Here is an 18,054-nt window from a genome sequence, read left to right as displayed (position 1 = left end):
TGTGGACATCTGAGCAGAGGAATATTTAATGGGGGTGCCTGTGTATCTGAGAATGCTCAGTAAACATGCTGGGCAGGGCCCAGGTTGGAGCAAGCGGGTGTGTGATGGGCAGGCAGGAGCCACGGCAGCTCATGCCAACGGGGAGCAGGGGGATATCAGTCCATGCCACGTGCTGGGGCAGGCAGCAGCAGCCAGCGAGGAGGGGGTGCTGTGGTGTGCCCACATGCAATTTTTTTGGACGCTCAGAGGTGCCCCAGAGGTGCCCACACGAACATGTGCCCGTCCATGTGCGCTGTGTGCACCGCCCTGGGAGTGGAGAGCCAAGCCCTGCTGAGCATTAGCTGTGGGACAGAGCCAGAACTGTGCGTCACCCTGGGGCCTGTCCCCACACAGGACAAGCTCCAGAGCTCCCTGGTGCCAGGGGACTGCTGGCTGCTGGCTGCCTGCAGCCATGGCTCCCAACAAAAGCTGCTGTCCCTTGCCCAGGAGCACCCACAGAGCAGGGGCCACGCCCAGGGCACAGGGCACTGCCAGCTCTGCTGACCACCTCCGTGGCAATGTGCCTTGGGGCTGGGAAGCAGAAGACTGGCTTTGACCACAGGGATGACAAAACCCTGGACAAAGCCCTCTGCCTTCCACCCAAGGCTCTTCCAGCCCTTTGCAGACACCAGGAACTAGATCACAGAGCCCCTAAAGTGACGGGTGAGTGCAATTACCCCTGCCTGGCAGATAGGGAAGATGACTTGGCAGCCCTGGCTGCCCAAGAGCCAGACCTGCTGGCTCCCAGCTCTGTGTGCTCACCACGGCAGCAGCCTCCATCAAAACCAGTGGCTCTTCCCTCTCCCAGTGCCCCTGGCAGCTGGGAGCTGAGAGCTCACAACGGGCCAGTTTTATAGGCACTGAGTTATTAGCAAGCTCTGCGGTTGCTCCAGCCTCTCCCTGGCACCTTTTCAGAGCAGCCCAGTTCCCAGAGATATAAATAATTATATTTATGCATTATAGATATTCAACAAGAAAATGTCTGATATTATTAAATGGCAAGAGGTATCACTTGGAGCCCACTCCTGGAGACAGCCCTGCTCCAGGGATGTGCAATAAAGGCTTTGGAGGCTGTCAACATACTTAACTGGGGGGCGGTGGAGGGAAAGTATTAATCAAGGTCTTAAAAAGTTCTCGCTGACAGACTATTTGCCAGCTCTCACTTTAAATGCTTTTGTGGTCCCATAAAAAGTTTCATTACTCACTACAAAATGTGTTTTAATTATTGCAGTCACTCTGACATTAAGCCCTGGGTGTTTCTCTCTTGCTTACTCTGTCTCTCCTCTGTCTCCTTGCCTCTTTGCTCTATTTTTCCTCTCTTACTGATCTGACTCCTGATATCCCTCTCAAGACAGAGGATGCCCTGGCTAATGAGCCAGATTGGAAAGCCCAGACCCTGTCCAAATGACACTAAAGGAGAAGTTAAAATTGAGTTCTTGATGTTATCCCTTTGCTCTGGAAACTAATTAATCCACAAGATTCAAACAGAAAATTCAACCCCCAAAAAGTATCTCAGAAGAGTGAAGTGTCCGCAATATGTGGGCGGTGGGCAGAAGGATTTGGTGTCTCTCTGATCTCAAATATGTCCTACTAAGAGAAATAGCAACTTATAAACACTTGTCACACTTTTGACATCTATTTCATCCCACCAGGCACTTGGCAGCTTGCTCCAATCTGACCACATCAGCTTAGTTCTTCCATGAGAGACAACCCTGTCCACCAGGCATGGACCTGGAAACCCAGAATACTAAAAGTAGGTGCTATCCAGGAGTGTCCCAGGGACTCCCAGTGCCTCCAGCACCGTACAGGCCGACACTGGTTTTCCATTTCACCAGCTGCGTGTAACACCCAAAGCAACAGGAAGAGTGTGACCATTTGTCCTGTGTCAGGTGTAACACAGTGCTGACCAAAAAGGCCAACAACAATTCAACAACAGCACTGGAGATCCCTCCTTGCCCCCAGCAGCTCCCCACGTGTCTCTCCTTACTTGTACAGACCATCTGGTTCCAGGCACTTGAAAATGACTGAATAGAGGCTGGTTTCAGGGACATCTCCATGGCTCCGACCCGCTGCCACGCAGGAGGTTGCCAGGCCAGACAGCAAATCATCTGCAAAGCTCAAGGATTCTCCTGCAGAGCAAAGAGAGGAGCGAGACCAGAACATCAATACAGGTATAGAATTACTGCTAACCACTTGAAAAATCACCGTAGGAACATCTCTACACCGGACATGCAATCAATGAACTCCAGCTGGCTGTGGCTGTGGCACGTCCCAAGTCTGTATGGAGAATGTCACCTATGGACAAAGCAAGTAGGAAACACACCTGGGCCAGCAGCTTTGCAGGAATGGGGGCCAGGGCTACGTCACTGCGTGGCCAGCTGCAATCACAGCACAGAGGGGACGTGTGGCCTCACTGCAGACACTGCAGGCAGAACCACCATCCAGAGGTGGGCTACAAAAGATCTGGAGGCCTGGCTAAACAGGGATCTCTTGCCCTTGCTGCATGTCCAGTTCTTCAACAAGGCATGGCCTTTTCCAAACATTACCTGCCACAGCAAAAGGTGTTTCTACTATGTTGGACTAACAGCAAAAAAGACAATTTTAGTGCTTGGGTGGAATTGCTCTCAATGTGATGGTTTTATTTTTATTTTTAATTTTTTTTAAATTTAATGACAGCCAGTAGCTTTGCATTCCCTTCCATCTGCACTCTTCCAGCTCCTGGAGCTCTGACTGGATCTCCTTCAGTCATGTTGAAGAACACTTGCTTTTTTATAAGCATTCGAAGGAAAAAAAACACTAATTAAAAATACTGAAAAAATCTTTCTTTTTATCCTTCTGGCTTATAAAGCCTATTAAACACTTAGATCATGACCCAACTGAAACTGAAAATGCTCCATTTATTAAGGTTTTTGGGCATGACTGTCCACTGCTGTGCAACCTGTCTCGTCACAGTGGGCAGCCTGTTTATTGGTTAGAGATCATTGCATTTAATTCCTGTTTCACACTGGTGTAACTGAAAGCCTGAGGTACCACGGAGGAAAATAAGACAGAGCATCTGCCCAGGCTGTGCCCTATTCCCAGTGATGGGAATCAGAGCAAGGGCTGCTGTAGGTGGTGGTTGTGCTGGTGTAAGCCAAGCTGGGCCCAGATTGCTGTGCTGGGTACCTTGTGCATGTGGAAATGTCAAGACATCGCAGCAGAGGGAGGAGGAGAATTCCCTTCTCAGCACTTTTGTTTTTCTAAAGGCAAAAGTGACTGAGGAGCACTGAAACAAAGGATCAGTTCTTGGTACAGACCCTAAGGAACAAGCCAGTGGTATAACCAGCCCAGAACATCCCACTGTGAAGCTGAATTATCCAGGTACAAGAAAAAAAATCCCCTCATCCCCAGCCCCCTAAACTGCATTTGCGTCTTGTCTCCAAACACACAACTCAGTAACAAATATCCCCCTTGGCTAGAGAAAAGAGCAGCAATAAATTCTTTTCCTCCCTGAAGGAATACAAGCCTTAATTATTCATTTTAGTGCTCCCAGCACGACTTGTTCTTTCCAAGCTTTTTCAGGCAGCTCTGTCACCAGTCTCTGTAGCTCAACCCAGCTCCTGGACACAGGTCTGTCCCAAATCCCAAGACAACTCAACAGGCAGGTTGGGTTGGCAGCAGGAAAATCCCTGCCTGGAAGTCACGAGCGCTGCCCAGCCTTCAACAAGTCCCTCAGCTCTGGGTTTATGGTTTAAGCAAACAAACAAACCCCTATTACTCATTTCCAATTTTCATTTCCATCTCTTTTCCTACAGCATTGGGCTGGATTGGGGAACTCCCTGTCACCAGGAGTCATTGAAAGCAGACTCTGCCATGACTGACAAACCTGATGAATCACCAACAAGGACCAGAAGGTGCTGTTGAAGTAGAGCAAAGGACTTTAAGGCTCTTCCAGCCTCAAGCAACTTCCCTTCTGACCAGGAAAAAGCTTCATGGAGGGACAGATCCTCCCATGGATGAATGCTGTGGGATCTCACACCTTCCTCTAAGCAGCTGATGAGGGCTAGGAAAGGAAATAGCTGGCAGAGACTGCAGTGAGAGCTGGGCGAGGCCAAGGAGACTTGGAGTCCAAGATTTGGAATGGGCAGCCCCCAGGTAGGAGGATCAGCCAGGATATCTGTGCCAGGGAGCACAAGAGATGTGATGGGCTGAGACAGGGAGAGGGTGGAACCAGACTTGCAGGAGACTGGAAATGAGATGGAAAATGTCATGTGCAACCACTGAATCAAAGAATGCATTAAGGCCAGATTGGACACAGCTTGGAGCAACCTGGTCCAGTGGAAGGGCAGGACAGGCCCAAGGCAGGGCAGTTGGAATGAGATGATCTTTCAGGTCCTTTCCAGCACAGACCATTCTACAATGAAAATTGCACAGCTAACTTTCTCTAGGACATGCACTAACTTCTGAAAGATCATCTTCCATGGTCTTTCTGGGTACTTTTGAGGGAACAGGCTGGCAGGGAGCACTGCCCTGACACACAGCAGCAGCTGCTTCCCACAGTGGTCTGGTTTGCCATGGATCAGACCTGCTCAGGGAGTGGAGTGCATTTCTGTCCCCCTGCACAGGAGGAAATTAAGATTGCAGGGTCTGCCAACAGTGTCTCCACTTGGACTGAGCCAAAACCCTTGCAATAAAATCCACAAAGCAAGAGGGTGCTTTTTGCTCAATCCTGAACCTCTGGGGAACTCTCCTCTCTTGTTGGCTCTGCAAAGCAAGGAGGTTATTATGAAAACAGCAAAATAGATGCTATCAAAGATGCTGGAACCTCAGCCCCAAGGCTGCGAGTTTTCTGTACCTGTACAAGCAGCAGTGAGATCACTAGTGGTGCCAGACTGCATAGACCATGGAGCAAAGACAGGGAAGGGACACCCTGGGGACAAGCCAGCTACCCAGAGCTGTCAGCCTGCAGCCAGTGCAGGGAGCTGCTATTCCCTGCTCTCCCCTGGGCAAAGCAGAGCACACGGAGACTGTATTTGTTCATCTCACAAAAGAGAAGGCAGAGAACCTTCAGTCCTCAGCGCTCTGAGAGAAGCTGGAATGAAATTTCCTAAGCCTTCTTTAGGAGCAGAAAACAAGTTATTCCCTAGATTTAGACTGGGACCTTGTCAGTGGAAGAGAGTTAAAGCAACAGCTGCTTTTGGTGGAATGGTGAGAGAATTATCATAAATCACAGAATGGTTTGGATTGGAAAGGACAAGAAAGGTCATCCCCTTTCACCTCACCCCCAACCACAGGCAGGGACCTTCCACTAGACCAGGTTTCTCCAAGCCCTCTCCAACCTGGCTTTGGACACTTGGGCCACTTGATTGAGCAGTAATGTTGCCCTACCAAGAAAATGTGATCCTGGGATCATGTAGCAGCAGGAGAACACTGACCCAGCTGCATGAGGACTAAGTGCACAGCATTCCTCAACTGTGCTCAAGACCAAGGCACAGGAAAAGAAGGAGAGAAAATTTCACAGCGAAAGAACAAAAAGCCCAGGTTTTCCAATAAAAACAGGGGGAAAAAAGGCCAAATAGAGACACATGACTGTGAACACATCAACAGGGCAGGCACTCAGATGGAAAAGCAATAGTTAGGTTAATGGGCAGTAATGGCAAGAGGATGTAAATTGGACATGGATAAATGGTTGGTCTACTCCTGCAAAGGACAAATAACCCAACCATCTTTTAGGAAGGAGTTTGATCACTTTATAAAAGGGATTACATGGATAAGTAGCTCGTGATGGAAAGCAAAGGGGCTTTTTTTTCCCATCTGGACTTGTGTTCTCACACATCCCGCCAGCAAATATAAAGAAGGATTTCAGCCTCCCAAAGCAGCCCTGAAGCACAAACCTTCTAGATTGCCTGAGTATCTTTGCTCATGTTATTAAATTTCAGAAAGAATCCAAAGGTTCTCTGCAGAGTAAATGATATCTAAGTAGATCATCTCTGTGGAGTAGGAGATATTTTATTGACCAGACAGACATCTGTGTCCTTCATTAATAGTAATAAATAATTGATGTCACACTAAATAAAGCAATAAGCTGTTACAGATATCAAAGGACAAATAACTAGCTCCTATGAGGATGCCTCACCTGTGTTCACATCTCAGTAGTAAAAACCCAGAGCAGAGCTCAGTATCACTATGGAAAATGTTGTGCACAGAGCAAAAAATGTCACTTGCTGCTCACTGATTACAAATTATGGGGCAGTTGTGCTCAGCAATGGGATGCTGGCACTCCTAAGTGCAAGGAGTTAATATCCTTGCAAGACTTTCTTCTCCCTCATTTCCATGCCTTCCCAGGGCTGATCTACCCCAAAGCATCCACTTCCCCAGGCAGCTTTGAAAATCCATCTCTGCTCTACTAATAACTGTCAGGAAGGTGCAGCTCCCTCCAGGTGGCATTTCCCTTCTCTCCCCAGTGCAGCCCCTTGCTACTGCCTCGTCCTCATCCACAGGCATGGCTGTGGAGTTTGGCACATCTCCTCTTTTTGGTTTTCTAAGCATCTTTTACACTGACTTTGATGGTGTGGCTCTCCTTAAAACAGAGCAAACTTGGAGCTTGCAGAGGGGTTCCCATTCTGGGAAGCTTTGCAGACTTCTCCTGGCCACAGCAGGCATAGCCAGGGGTCATCCCACTGGTGGCACTCTGGGATAACCAGCCAGGAATTCAACTCCATCTCAGGAAGAGGAGGAGGAGGAGGAGGAGGAGGAGGAGGAGGAGGAGGAGGAGGAGGAGGACATCCCCAGCTCAGCTGCCTGTCTGCAAGGGTGAGCTGGCAGTGTGCTCTTCAGAGAGCACATTTCTCATGGCAGGAGGCTCAGAGGAGCAGGAACGGGGGCTGAGGAATGAAAATGGCTGGGAGCAGGCTCAGACCGCTCGCACACAGCATCCAACAGCCTCAGTCTGCCTCAGTCCTTCCACTGTGGCCGTGCCAGGGCCCTGCAGTTGCGGACAGCAGGCTGGATGAATCACCTATCAACCATCCCACCGAGGACAAGGCGAGCTACGGCGCTGAGTTCAACCAGACTAAACAAGAGAGCGAGGCCAGCAGCCTCCAGGAGGCTCGAGGAGCAAAAGGAAGCTCTGGGACCCTCACAGGCGTTCCCACACCTTCAGCCCGTGTGCCTGTGCCAAGAGCAGCATGGAGAAAACCCAGGTGCTGCAAACCAAAGTGGAAATTAAGATGAGAGGAGACCTCCCTGCTGCCATTCACCTTCAAGATTCCTAGAAAGAGCACAAAGGGGAAAGTAGGAAGGCACCAATGTCTCTGTCTTGACAGCTTCTTTACTGGGTTGGATGAAACCAACCCTGCAACGTAACCAGGCGCTTTCCCCTGATTGTGGTTTTCTCTCCCTGTCTTTCTCCCCTTTGCTTTTTTTCAACCTGTTTTCAATTTACTCTTGTGGCATCTCTGACTGTGACCTCATTCTGGTACTTAAGGGAAAAAAAAAAAAAAAGAGAGAGAGTGTCCTTTAAAAAAGAAATGAAAGAAATCATATTTTATTTAGTTTGGTTGGTTTTGAAGCTTTAGCAGAAGAAAGATTAACCTTTTCTGCCTAACTTAATGAAAACAAGGAGAAAGGCTGTATGGATAAATAAATATCTGTGTGGGTATGGAGCAGGCACGATCGTGTTACAGCCCCGGTGGAGCTGTAATGGGGAACAGGCGCGTTCCTGCGCAGCGGCTCCCAATTCCCGATCCATTTTCAAGGAAAGAAAAACAGAGTAGAATGTCAGAGGCCCAAGTGGGCATAAATGAGGGAGCCAAGAGAAGGCAGATGGGGCCCAGCGAGGACCTCCGTCCCCAGCAGTGACCTCCAGAGCAATGCCAGCGCAGCAGATGGAAAAAGAGACCTTACTCCACTTCCCCTTGCCAGGTTTTGATTCCTGAAATGAGGAAACAAATGGCATGCTCAGCCCTCCAAGTCTGTCACCTTTTGGGGGTCTTTGCCTCACCCTCCTCTTCTCCTGAGGCTTTCCCTTGAAGGAGGGGAGGATCAGAGAAGGGCTGTGAGCAGAAGGCTTGGACCGGGTTTTTGGATGAGTGGATGTGGAGCACAGGTTTGCAGGGTGGTTCCTCCACCATGAGGTTGTACCTGGGTTTAATGTGTTTTGGATCTGGCACTCAGTGGGGGAAGGCAGTGATAGGTGGTTGGTTTGTCTTGGAAATGATGGGCTGATTTAAATTAGTGCAACATAACTTCAGGCGACGGAGCTGTTCCGATTTACATCAGCAGATGGTCTGTCTCGCAGCCTAGATCATTAAAAGCAAACCATCCCTACTGATCCTGGTGGAATGATGTCAAAACCTCCTTCCCTGCACGGCTTGCCAGATTATAAAAGAAATAAAAAAGGCACAGTTATTACTAAAAATTTTATGCCCACATTCTGGGAACATCCATGCACACCAGCCTCTCACGTTAGATGGGAGCTGAAATCCCACACCCCAAAACCCTGTAGCCTCAGAAATAATTTCTTTGTCATGGCTTTTCTCAAAGACACATCCATCAGGGATCTCTCTGGCTGGGCACAGGTTCTCTAGGCTGAGGCAGAAAAGCCAGTGATTATGCTGCAACTTTGGGCACAGCTTGTGCTTCACTTCCCAACTTGTACAAAGCTGCAATTTGAAGTTCCCTGAACAGCTTCACCATTTTTAAAGTTATGAATTTTGGGGGAACTTGCTTCCTATGTGTGTATGCTACCAGACATATTAATAATGATGAAGAGCTTCCCTCTGGGCTTCCATCTCCTCTGGGCCTCCATCTCCTCTAGGTGTCCATCACCAGATCCTCTGCTGATGGAGACAGCATTTGTAGATGGGTAAATTTAAGGAGTAAGGCTTTGGTTGAGCTAAGAGCAAAAGTTGCATTCCAGGATCACAGAAGTCACTCAAATGCCTTCACTGGTGCTCTTCAGGGTTGGAACTTGCATGGAGTCACCAAGTGGAACTGAAAGATGAGCTGTTCTCATCAAGACAGCCAGTCAAAAAGAGGGAAATTATCTTAATTTGCATGAGCTGCAATGTTCTATGATGCACGAGGTTAATCATGAGTGTATTCTTCTCTCAGGGTCATCAATAGGACTCCCTGCTTCTTCATCTGAGCTCTTCACAGACTGCTTATCACAGGTCTTTCACAGTCAATATCTAAGACCTCAGAAAAAATGATTTTACTCATGTAAAAACACATCCCCAAAGCAGTGTGTTGCTGGAGAAGAGGGGGAATTAAAGCATTTCATTCTGTGCTGTGAGCCCTCCAGGATTTCTCAAGGTTCACTAGGTTGCTAAGGGTCAGCCCCAGCCAGACACGAGCTGACTCTGCTACGCTCGGAGACATCCAGGCATGAGTTCCAATCTCAAAGCCACGTATTCACATTAGCACGGTGGAGAGTCCAAGTGAATGTCTCTATTCCCTGGAGTTTGTCTCAGGCTCTGCAGCACATTAAAGTAGTTACTTGATTTCAAGGCAAAGTGGGAACCCATTTGTACTGGGAGTCGTGCAGGCACGGAGCAAAGCTCTGTCCTCAGATCCTTCTGTCTGGCAGAGGATTGTGTCCATCACCACAGAGCAAGTTCTCACTCTCATCACCACAGATCTCATTCCCACCCTCATTCTTCCTTTCTTTTAATATTTAGCTTCTTTTAAATTAGAGATTTCTAACAATGCACCAATGGTCCAGACCACTTGTGGTCCCCAAGGCCCATAGCTGGCAGCCTGTAGCAGATCCAAGGACTGCACGGAGCCTTACATTCACCAGGAATCCCACCAGCCCTGCTCCAGCCCCAGAGCCACTTTCTCCAGCACAAACTGATGTGTCAGACACTGCAGAGATGGCAACAAAACCTGAATAATAATCTCACTCTCCTTAAATGTACCAGGGCACTCTTGTAATTCCTGGGGGAATGAGCTACTATCAGAAAATTACTACCAAATTTTGGATGCAAACACCGCACCAAGCATCTGAGCTTCACCAGTCCAGAGGGCTGGGAGGTTCCACCTTCTGTTGGGATTCAGATGGCTAAATTTGAAGGAGAGCAGTTTTCACTGTGAGCTATGTCTGAGGACAAATCCTGGGAAGCTTCCTAAATAAAGGCCACAAATATTGAAATTCCAGACCAGCAGGAAGGGAAAGGAACAATTCCTATAATTAAACTCAGTGTGCAATTAATTGCTAAAACCATAATTATGTCGGGTAATTTGTCAAATCAAATTCATGTAAACCTATGGTGAAAAGTTATCAACTGGTCTGTGCTTCATATCTCCTTGTGCTTATTGGGAAAGTGGAATTTTTGGGCTTTTATATTGCCACTGTTGCCTGACCCTGTTCCCAGACCCTTCTTACACTTCACAGCCTGGTCCTGGGAAGTGGATCAAACCTCAACCTGTAATGGCAACAAATTCAAAGAAAGTCTTCTTGAAATATTTGAAATATTGAAATATTTTTGGCCTCATTTATTCTAAAATAGAGGTCATGTGAAGAGATGCTGATGAATTAGTGATAAGACTTTGGACCAGAACATTCCGAAGCACTCAGCAAACCTAGCTGCAGCCAAACCTGCAGGCTGCCATCCAACCAAGACTTAAAAAATTGGTCCTTATGGAGGAACCTGCGTGGAAGCAGACATCTTATTTGGCCCTCCTCTGCAGTTTTGAACATTTGAGAATGGAGGGGCAGGTCCTCAGCTCATAAAATCTCCTGTAGCTCCCTTGAAGTCAATGGAACAATAACAATTTACACTTGTTGAGTTTCTGCATCCTGGCTGTGAGCTCTTTGGAACAATGACACCATAATGATTATTACAGATATTCTTGATCACTTGTCTGAGGCAGACTAGAGAACAGCACTGTGTAAGAAAATAGAGGGCTGGTTTGCTATGATTTCCAAAGAATTATTGACCCATATCTTGCAAACATTTACACATGTTTAGCTTTACTCATGTGAGTTGTTCCATTACACTCGTGTGCCAGATAAACTAATGTACATGCTGCAGAACCGAGGTTAAAACTTGTGCAAACACAGCGAGTTCTAAATATTTTTGTAGATACGTTGTTACCTCAGACTCAGAGGAGAAAGCCTCTCATTTGGCTGTGCCTCTTCCCATAACTCTCCATCTATCCAAGCAGGCATCACAAGAGAAGCCAAAGGCAATACCAAGATAAAACTGAAAAAACAAGCCATTATCTGACCCAGCTCAGGAGCTAGAAAAGACCCACTTGGTCAGGACAAACGTATGCAAGAGTTGACATCAGTTCTTGAACAAGGAATTACCTAAATTATTGGAGTACCTGCACAGCAGCTTTCTTAACATAGCTCATAAATCATTCACTTACTGATTTTCCAATAATGGAGTTAACATTTTTCTTCACAGTTTTCATCCATTAGAAGGCTCAAGGAATGAGGAAAGAGCTGGGACTCTCTTGTTTGTGAGGAGTCTACCTCAGCACCCATCATCACCTCAGCAATCCCTCCATCTTTTTCACTAAGACTGCAAGGCAAGACAGGATCTCCTGCCCCACTGACAGACCCTTTGCTCACAAGAACAGAATATAACCCTTAATTTCTTAAAATGAGGTGATCTCAAGGACCACAGTAGTGCCAGTGAGGTGCCTGACATGTGGAGACTCCACGTAGGCCATTAATACCTCTGACAGTGGCATTTACACCCTTCAGCCAAGACTCGGGTTGTGCCACACCTGTGTCACAGTGGCTGCAGTGTCACGACAGACCACAGCCAAAGGAGCAGGGGTGCAGAGAAATTGCTTTTCCAATATAGCAGGGAAAAGGCAGATCTGAGGCTATAACCAGAGGCCCAATCCAGCTCTCTCACCACGAATAGCTGATTTTCATCCCTAAAGGATTATTAATACTTTCTTACAAGTGTGCAGCCTCCAGGCGCAGAGGACACCTGCCACTGGCACACAGCAAGATGCTGGCGTGGCAATGCCTTCTGCTCCCAATTTTAAGTCATCCTAGAAACCACAGCAAATTAATCCTGTCCTCCACAGGGAAGGGGAGATGTTAATAGTCAGATCTGATGGACAGTGTGCCCTGGGAACCCATCTCACCAAAGGCACTCTATGGTGGGAACAGCCTTTTGACTCCTAAATGTCCTTGGCAAAGTGAGGTATCTGGGCATACTTCCCACCCCCAGGACCACTGATCCCTCGAGGATGGTTCATTGGAGACGTGTCATCGCCAGCAACTGTGCAACATCTGACCACTCAGATGACAAAAGACAGATTTCCAGAATGAACAGAGCAGGATTAAGCCAAGTGGTAAATGGATTCCAGGGCTGTTCCAGGATCTGTGCTGACGAGGGAAGCCAGGGCCAGGTACCCAAGCCGGAGCTCATAAAGTGAGGTTATCACTTCCCTCTTTTCTTCAAATCCCTAAATAGAACCCAAACATCACTTGGGCCATGTTAGAGAGATAAGATGAGTCTCTCCCATCCCTTGCAAAGCCTGAAATAGAAGCCCTGCTACTCCATATCCGAAGCATCAAGCGTAGGATGTTGACATTTAGCAGTAGGGAAAATTGCCCAAACAATGAACCCTCTCAGGTCTCTCTTCTCCCTTCCTTTTCCCCAGTCCTCTGGAAAATGTTCATAAAGTGAAGTGGAAAAAAAAACCACCTAACCCAAACCCCAACAACCCAAACCCAACCTTCTGTGGAAATAACATGTAGAGGAGAATGAGTCAGGCTCTGTTAACTATGCAAGGATCACCAGTCCTGCAGACAGGGATGATTCACCAAGGCAGCAAGAACTACAAGGTAGAAGAGACCAAACAGAGGATGCAGAACCAAAGTTGTATCAAAGAAGAGAAGGAAATAATAAATTAAATGGTTCCATGTTGCAAGACACCTTGCTCTTTACCAAACATCACTCAGCTGACCTAGGATGACTCACTTGACAATGGTGAGGTTATTCATTGGGTGCTTTGTCCAGACTTTCCGTATGAGGAGGAGAGCCAACAGTCTGTAAGACTTCAATCCATCCCCATTTCCTGCTCCTCTCTCTCTTCTCTCCCTTTCTGAGATGCTCACTCACTGAGAGCCTCATCTCCCTGTTTCTTCTGCTTCCACTGCTCCTTTCCCACACCCATTCCCTTTAAATTCAGCAGCATTATGTGATTCTGCTTTCCCTATAGAAGATGCCTTCCAGGAGATGAGAAAAGCAGAGCCTATTTAGGAGCGCAGCATGCCATGGGGAGGCCCTCCTGGATGCCACTGGCATAGAAAGTACATTGTCACAGGAGATGGAGAGGAGAATGTGGGGCTCAGATGCCTGGGGTGAATTCTGCCTGCCACAATGCTCTCCTGCTATTCCTCCATTCCTTCTTCCTCTTCAGCTGCCCTCCTCACCCTCCTTTTATCTGATAAGCATAAAAATTTAAACAGAAAATACTTGCCCTGAAAAAAAAGCCAAAAAACTAAACACAAAAAAGGGGAACAAAAAAAAAAAAAAAAAAAAAAAAAAGTCCTCCCTCTGCACTTCACAATGAGAGCTGTAAAACTTTTTCTGCTTGGAAAATTCTCCTGGTCAGTTTTTCCTACTGTTTAATCCCTGCTTTGAGTTACACAGAATGAGTAAACACATTTTATAAGGTTCTAATTCATACCTAACCCATACAGTTTATGGCTTAACATAGTAAAATACACACACACACAGACACACATGCACTTTTTATACACATACATATATATACACAGAGCCACAGACACACATGGATAAACCAGCCTTGGTCCTACTCCTGGAGCCTGCCAGCAGCAGGTCTGATCTCTCCAGCATGTGCTGTGCCTTGAAAACAGCCTGGGCTGCTGAGGTGTGAGCTAGGTGGCCTGGGGATTAGTTTCCACCCTAGATTCCTGCAACCTTCTTTGCAATAAATGATTAGTCAGTGTTGTTAAGAGAACAGGGGCATGCACTGCTTTGTCCTTGGAGGACTGAAGAATGCCACCACATGGTATCCCAGGAACAATTTTTGCTCATTCCCTGCCCAGCGAGCACCTGGAGTGAAAGCCATGGCAGGGAGCAGCCAAGGCTGTGCTGGAGGAGCTGCATGGAGCTAGGATGCCATGTGGCCTTGGCCAGGTGTCAGGCAAGCATCATCGAATCATGGAATCATTAGGATTGGAAAAGACTTCCAGGATTGTTGAATCCAAGTTTTGACCAATCCCCACCTTGTCAACTGGGCCAGAGAACTGAGTGCCACTGATCAGGCACCGTTACATCCTTGGTTTTCCTTCTCTTCATCCCTTCTGCCCATTGCTGCTGTTTCAATTTTTCAAGTGCAGTGATCAGTTTGAAGCCTCAGTCTCTTAATTCTGGGAGCTTTTTAGATACACAGTTCTATTCCATACCCTCCACGGGTATGGAAAAGCACTCCAGGTCATCAAGATGGGCTCATGGGCACCATCCAAGGCCATCCTGGCCACTTCTGTGATAACTTATGACTGGAAGGCACAGACAAAACCCATGGCTCCAGGTGGCAGTTGTCTCCAGCCACCCAAAATGTGAGGGGTGGACTTCAGGCCCCTTAATGCTATTTTCATTCTCCTCCTCCTCCCCCCAAGAAAAGAAACCAAGTGTTTATTTCCTGAATGTGCTGGTCTGAGGGCAAAATTTTCCTGTGGGAGCCAAGTGGCTGAAAAGGGAAGGGGAGGGAAATATTTGCCAAATTTGTCAATGACCTCTTATTCCATTTTTCTTATTAATATTTATTTAGACATAATATGAGACAAACCTGCTCAGACCACAGCAATGCGGGTGATTCCACTGTTATTCTCCTTGTGCCAGCGACTGGGAGGGAGGAAGGGAGGGAGGGAGGGAGGAGGGAAGGAAAAGCAGAAAAGTGAAAGAGTGTCAAGGAGTTTGCGGATGATTTTGAGAGAGTCACGGGCTTTCATCTTGGCTTAGCAGGAGATGACATGCCTGGAGAAAGTCAGTGCTTCCATGGACACATGATGGGCCAAGAGGCTGGATAGCCCAGCCTTCCTTGCTGATATTCAAGGCACAGGTGTAGCTTTGAGAGAGAAATGTATGTCATTATAGAGCCCTCTTTTTTTTTTTTAATTTTTCTCCTTTCTTTTTTTTTTTTTAATGAGATGAAGACAAGGAAAATAAACCACAACCCCGGGTTTAGTAAACTGTGTAAGATGAGCCTGATGCATTTCTTCAGTGAGACAGTTCATTCCCCAGACAGCAGAGCTGAGGTGCAATCTCATTTATCTGGGTATCCAGAGGCACCGTGATGCGACACAGGTAATTATTAGGTATGCTTGAAAAGATGGGAATTAGCAGAATTATACAGCAGGTAAGGGACTGAGCATGGACAGATGAAAACAGACAATGCTGAGAAGAGAGTGATGGGAACTGAGTTATCACTACCAGAGCTCTTCAATAATCAGCCTTGTAATCAATCTTATTTCTCACTGGAAATACAGCAGTGGTTTTAGCACCGATGAAGTGGTGCATTATTAAGGCAGCAGGGGATCAGTCAAAAGAAATTAAAATAACTTGAGGGTTATAGCAATGAAATTGAATGAATTTTAATATTTTAAAAATGCAAATTAGGTTAAAGATGGTCATAAAATAGCTCTTTTGTTAGCAGGAACTTCTCCAGACAGAGACAAAGGAGGAGAAGGAGGAATACCTGGATGCACTGGCTGGTCTCAGCAAAACCACATGGGAATTGGAGAAAAGGAAAGGAAGTTCTTGGATCTCTTTAAAAGGATCTTCCAGGTGAAATTAGGAAGAATCAAACTGTTGGAGAGCAAAAGGCTGAATGTCGTGGCCCACTACCTGCCTCGAGAGAAAATCAGAGTCTCCAGTCCAGCCTCTTCAAAGTGGGACCAAATGTGGAGCCAGAGCATGGCTGCTAGGGGCTGAATTTTGGAAAGCTCCAGGGCTCATCCATGAGCCACACAGCTGGTGTTTAAACCACCACTCTTCAGGAGCTGAAATCCCACTGGGCTGTGGTGTCCATGAGGAAAGTCCAGGGACAGCTGGGAGCATGTCCCCTGTTGCCCTCCACTGGATAGCAGGAGAATGTCACACTGCTGTGTCATGTCTGGGGACAGCACATCCCCAAAGCCTCTCCTCTTTCAGCTGGGGTAAGGGTTTGTGCTCTGCTCAGTTCACAGCAGCTGAACTCGGGCTCTGTTTTTGCTCTGGCTGTGTCTCATGTAGCAACAGCTGGGGGACATAGGTTTGCTCAAACCACAGCCAGACGATTGGAAATAAAAACGATGTTCATATATTAATTAACATCTGGTTGCTTGTCTAATTACATGATACAATGTGCATGAGCTTTTTGTTCCCTCCATATTTTATGCATTGAATGAAAACTAAACAAATGTTGCAAAAGCAACACTGCAGAAGCAAAAAAACAACCAGAGTCCAAGTCTGTACTTATAGCACTTACTGAGCCATCAGTTTAATTAATATGCAAAGGAGGACATGACTAAACCATGACCATGAAGATGGTGGTGACACTGAACTGGAGTTAACATCCAGCCTGCTCCGACCTGGCCATTTTCCATTCCGTTTGCATGCATTCCTTATAAAAAATAAATAACAATTTGTTAAACTGAGCACCTCAGGGCCTGATTTAGCAAATTATTACTTAACCATTTTCAAAAGCTACTTTTAATGAAAACAGACCCTAAAAACATGGCTGTAAAGCACAATCCCAAAGAAAAGGAGCTGATGTCACCCTGCCTATGCAAACCATCTGACAGCGACTGGTGCTTTCTGCCACACTTTGGGGATGGAAATAGAAGAGCAAGCCAGATTAACTAACAAAAGTCATCACTCAGGTGTCTGGTGGTAATACATCATCCTGTGCAGCTTGCAGGGATGGGTGACAGGACAACTGGTGGCTCCCAGGGAGGTGATGGGGACAGTGTGCGTCTGCATGAAGGTGTGGTGGGCAGGGAAGAGAAAAGCTGAACACAGCTTAGGGCTGGGTGTTTTGAGGCAGGTGTTTTTTCTCCAAGAAAGCTGGAGAGGGACCTGAAGTGACAGGACAAGGGGAATGACTTCAAACTGCCAGAGGGCACGGTTAGATGGGACATGGGGAAGAAATTCTTCATTATGAAGGTGGTGAGGCCCTGGCACAGGTTGCTTAGAGAAGTATGGCTACCCCATTCCTGGAAGTGTCCAAGGTCAGGTTGGATGGGGCTTGGAACAACCTGGGACAGTGGAAGGTGTCCCTGCCTGTGGCAGGGGGGTGAAGGACTGTCAGATGCCATCCCACAGGGCCACATGCCACCCACTTAGAGACCAAAAGCACAGACAGCATAACCTAGCAGCACATCTGCAGAGCCACGTGGACATTGCCCCATTAGAGCTGCCCACAGGGGCAGAGCTCACTACCCTGGCCCATGGGCACCAGATGGGCTGGAAAGCCCTGGCAAAGAGCAATGCTCAAACCAACTCTTCTCTCCAGGGCTGTATGCTTCAACTCTCCCCTCCCTAAATGGGAATCACAAGAGTTCCTTGTCCCAGAGATGGGTGCTCAGAAAAATAAAAAATCACGAGAGATTAAATACTGATGGAATAACTCAGAGCAAGAAGTCAGAAATTCATCACCTGGAGTATCTCACTTCCCTCACTCAAATTCTTGGTGCCACCTAGAACTGAGTGGGGCTTACACCTCACTCCCTAAATTGGGACATCTGGTAAGTAACAACTTGTTCTTTATTTGTGTCTGCTCTGTGGTCTTCAAGACAGCTTCAGTCTTCAGGGCTCCTACCCTCTGCTCCTTCACCAGCACCAGGAAATGTGCCAGGAGGAAGGAACAGAGAGAAATCCGGAGGAGACAACTGTCATGTGAAACTCTGGCACAAGTGGCGCAACCGGTTGCATGTCAGGGGCTTGGGAAGGGGTGGTGGGAGCTGGCAGGGTGGGCAGTTGCTCAAAGGAAACCACAGAGGACTGACCAAGCACTTGGAAGATTCCACGCATACCTCCCAGATATGGGGCTGTT

The 18,054-nt window shown here is 47.3% G+C and overlaps 1 protein-coding gene and 1 long non-coding RNA gene across 2 annotated transcripts in view; one reads left to right on the top strand and one right to left on the bottom strand.

Annotated features, from left to right (window-relative positions):
* ASTN2 (astrotactin 2) overlaps positions 1 to 18,054 on the bottom strand; it is a 319,829-nt gene that overhangs the window by 28,266 nt on the left and 273,509 nt on the right. Inside the window, 1 exon segment of the mRNA XM_068211459.1 lies at positions 2,027 to 2,168. Coding sequence (XP_068067560.1) covers positions 2,027 to 2,168 — 142 coding nt within the window.
* On the top strand, positions 14,048 to 15,812 carry LOC137486297 (uncharacterized). Its single transcript, XR_011005670.1, has 2 exons — positions 14,048 to 14,289; positions 15,181 to 15,812. It is a non-coding gene; the product is annotated as an uncharacterized lncRNA (long non-coding RNA).

This window comes from Anomalospiza imberbis, chromosome 21 (assembly GCF_031753505.1).
Source record: "Anomalospiza imberbis isolate Cuckoo-Finch-1a 21T00152 chromosome 21, ASM3175350v1, whole genome shotgun sequence".
Lineage (NCBI taxonomy): Eukaryota > Metazoa > Chordata > Aves > Passeriformes > Viduidae > Anomalospiza > Anomalospiza imberbis.
The sequence above is the reverse complement of the archived record's forward strand: the minus strand, read 5'-3'. Positions and strand labels throughout refer to the sequence as shown.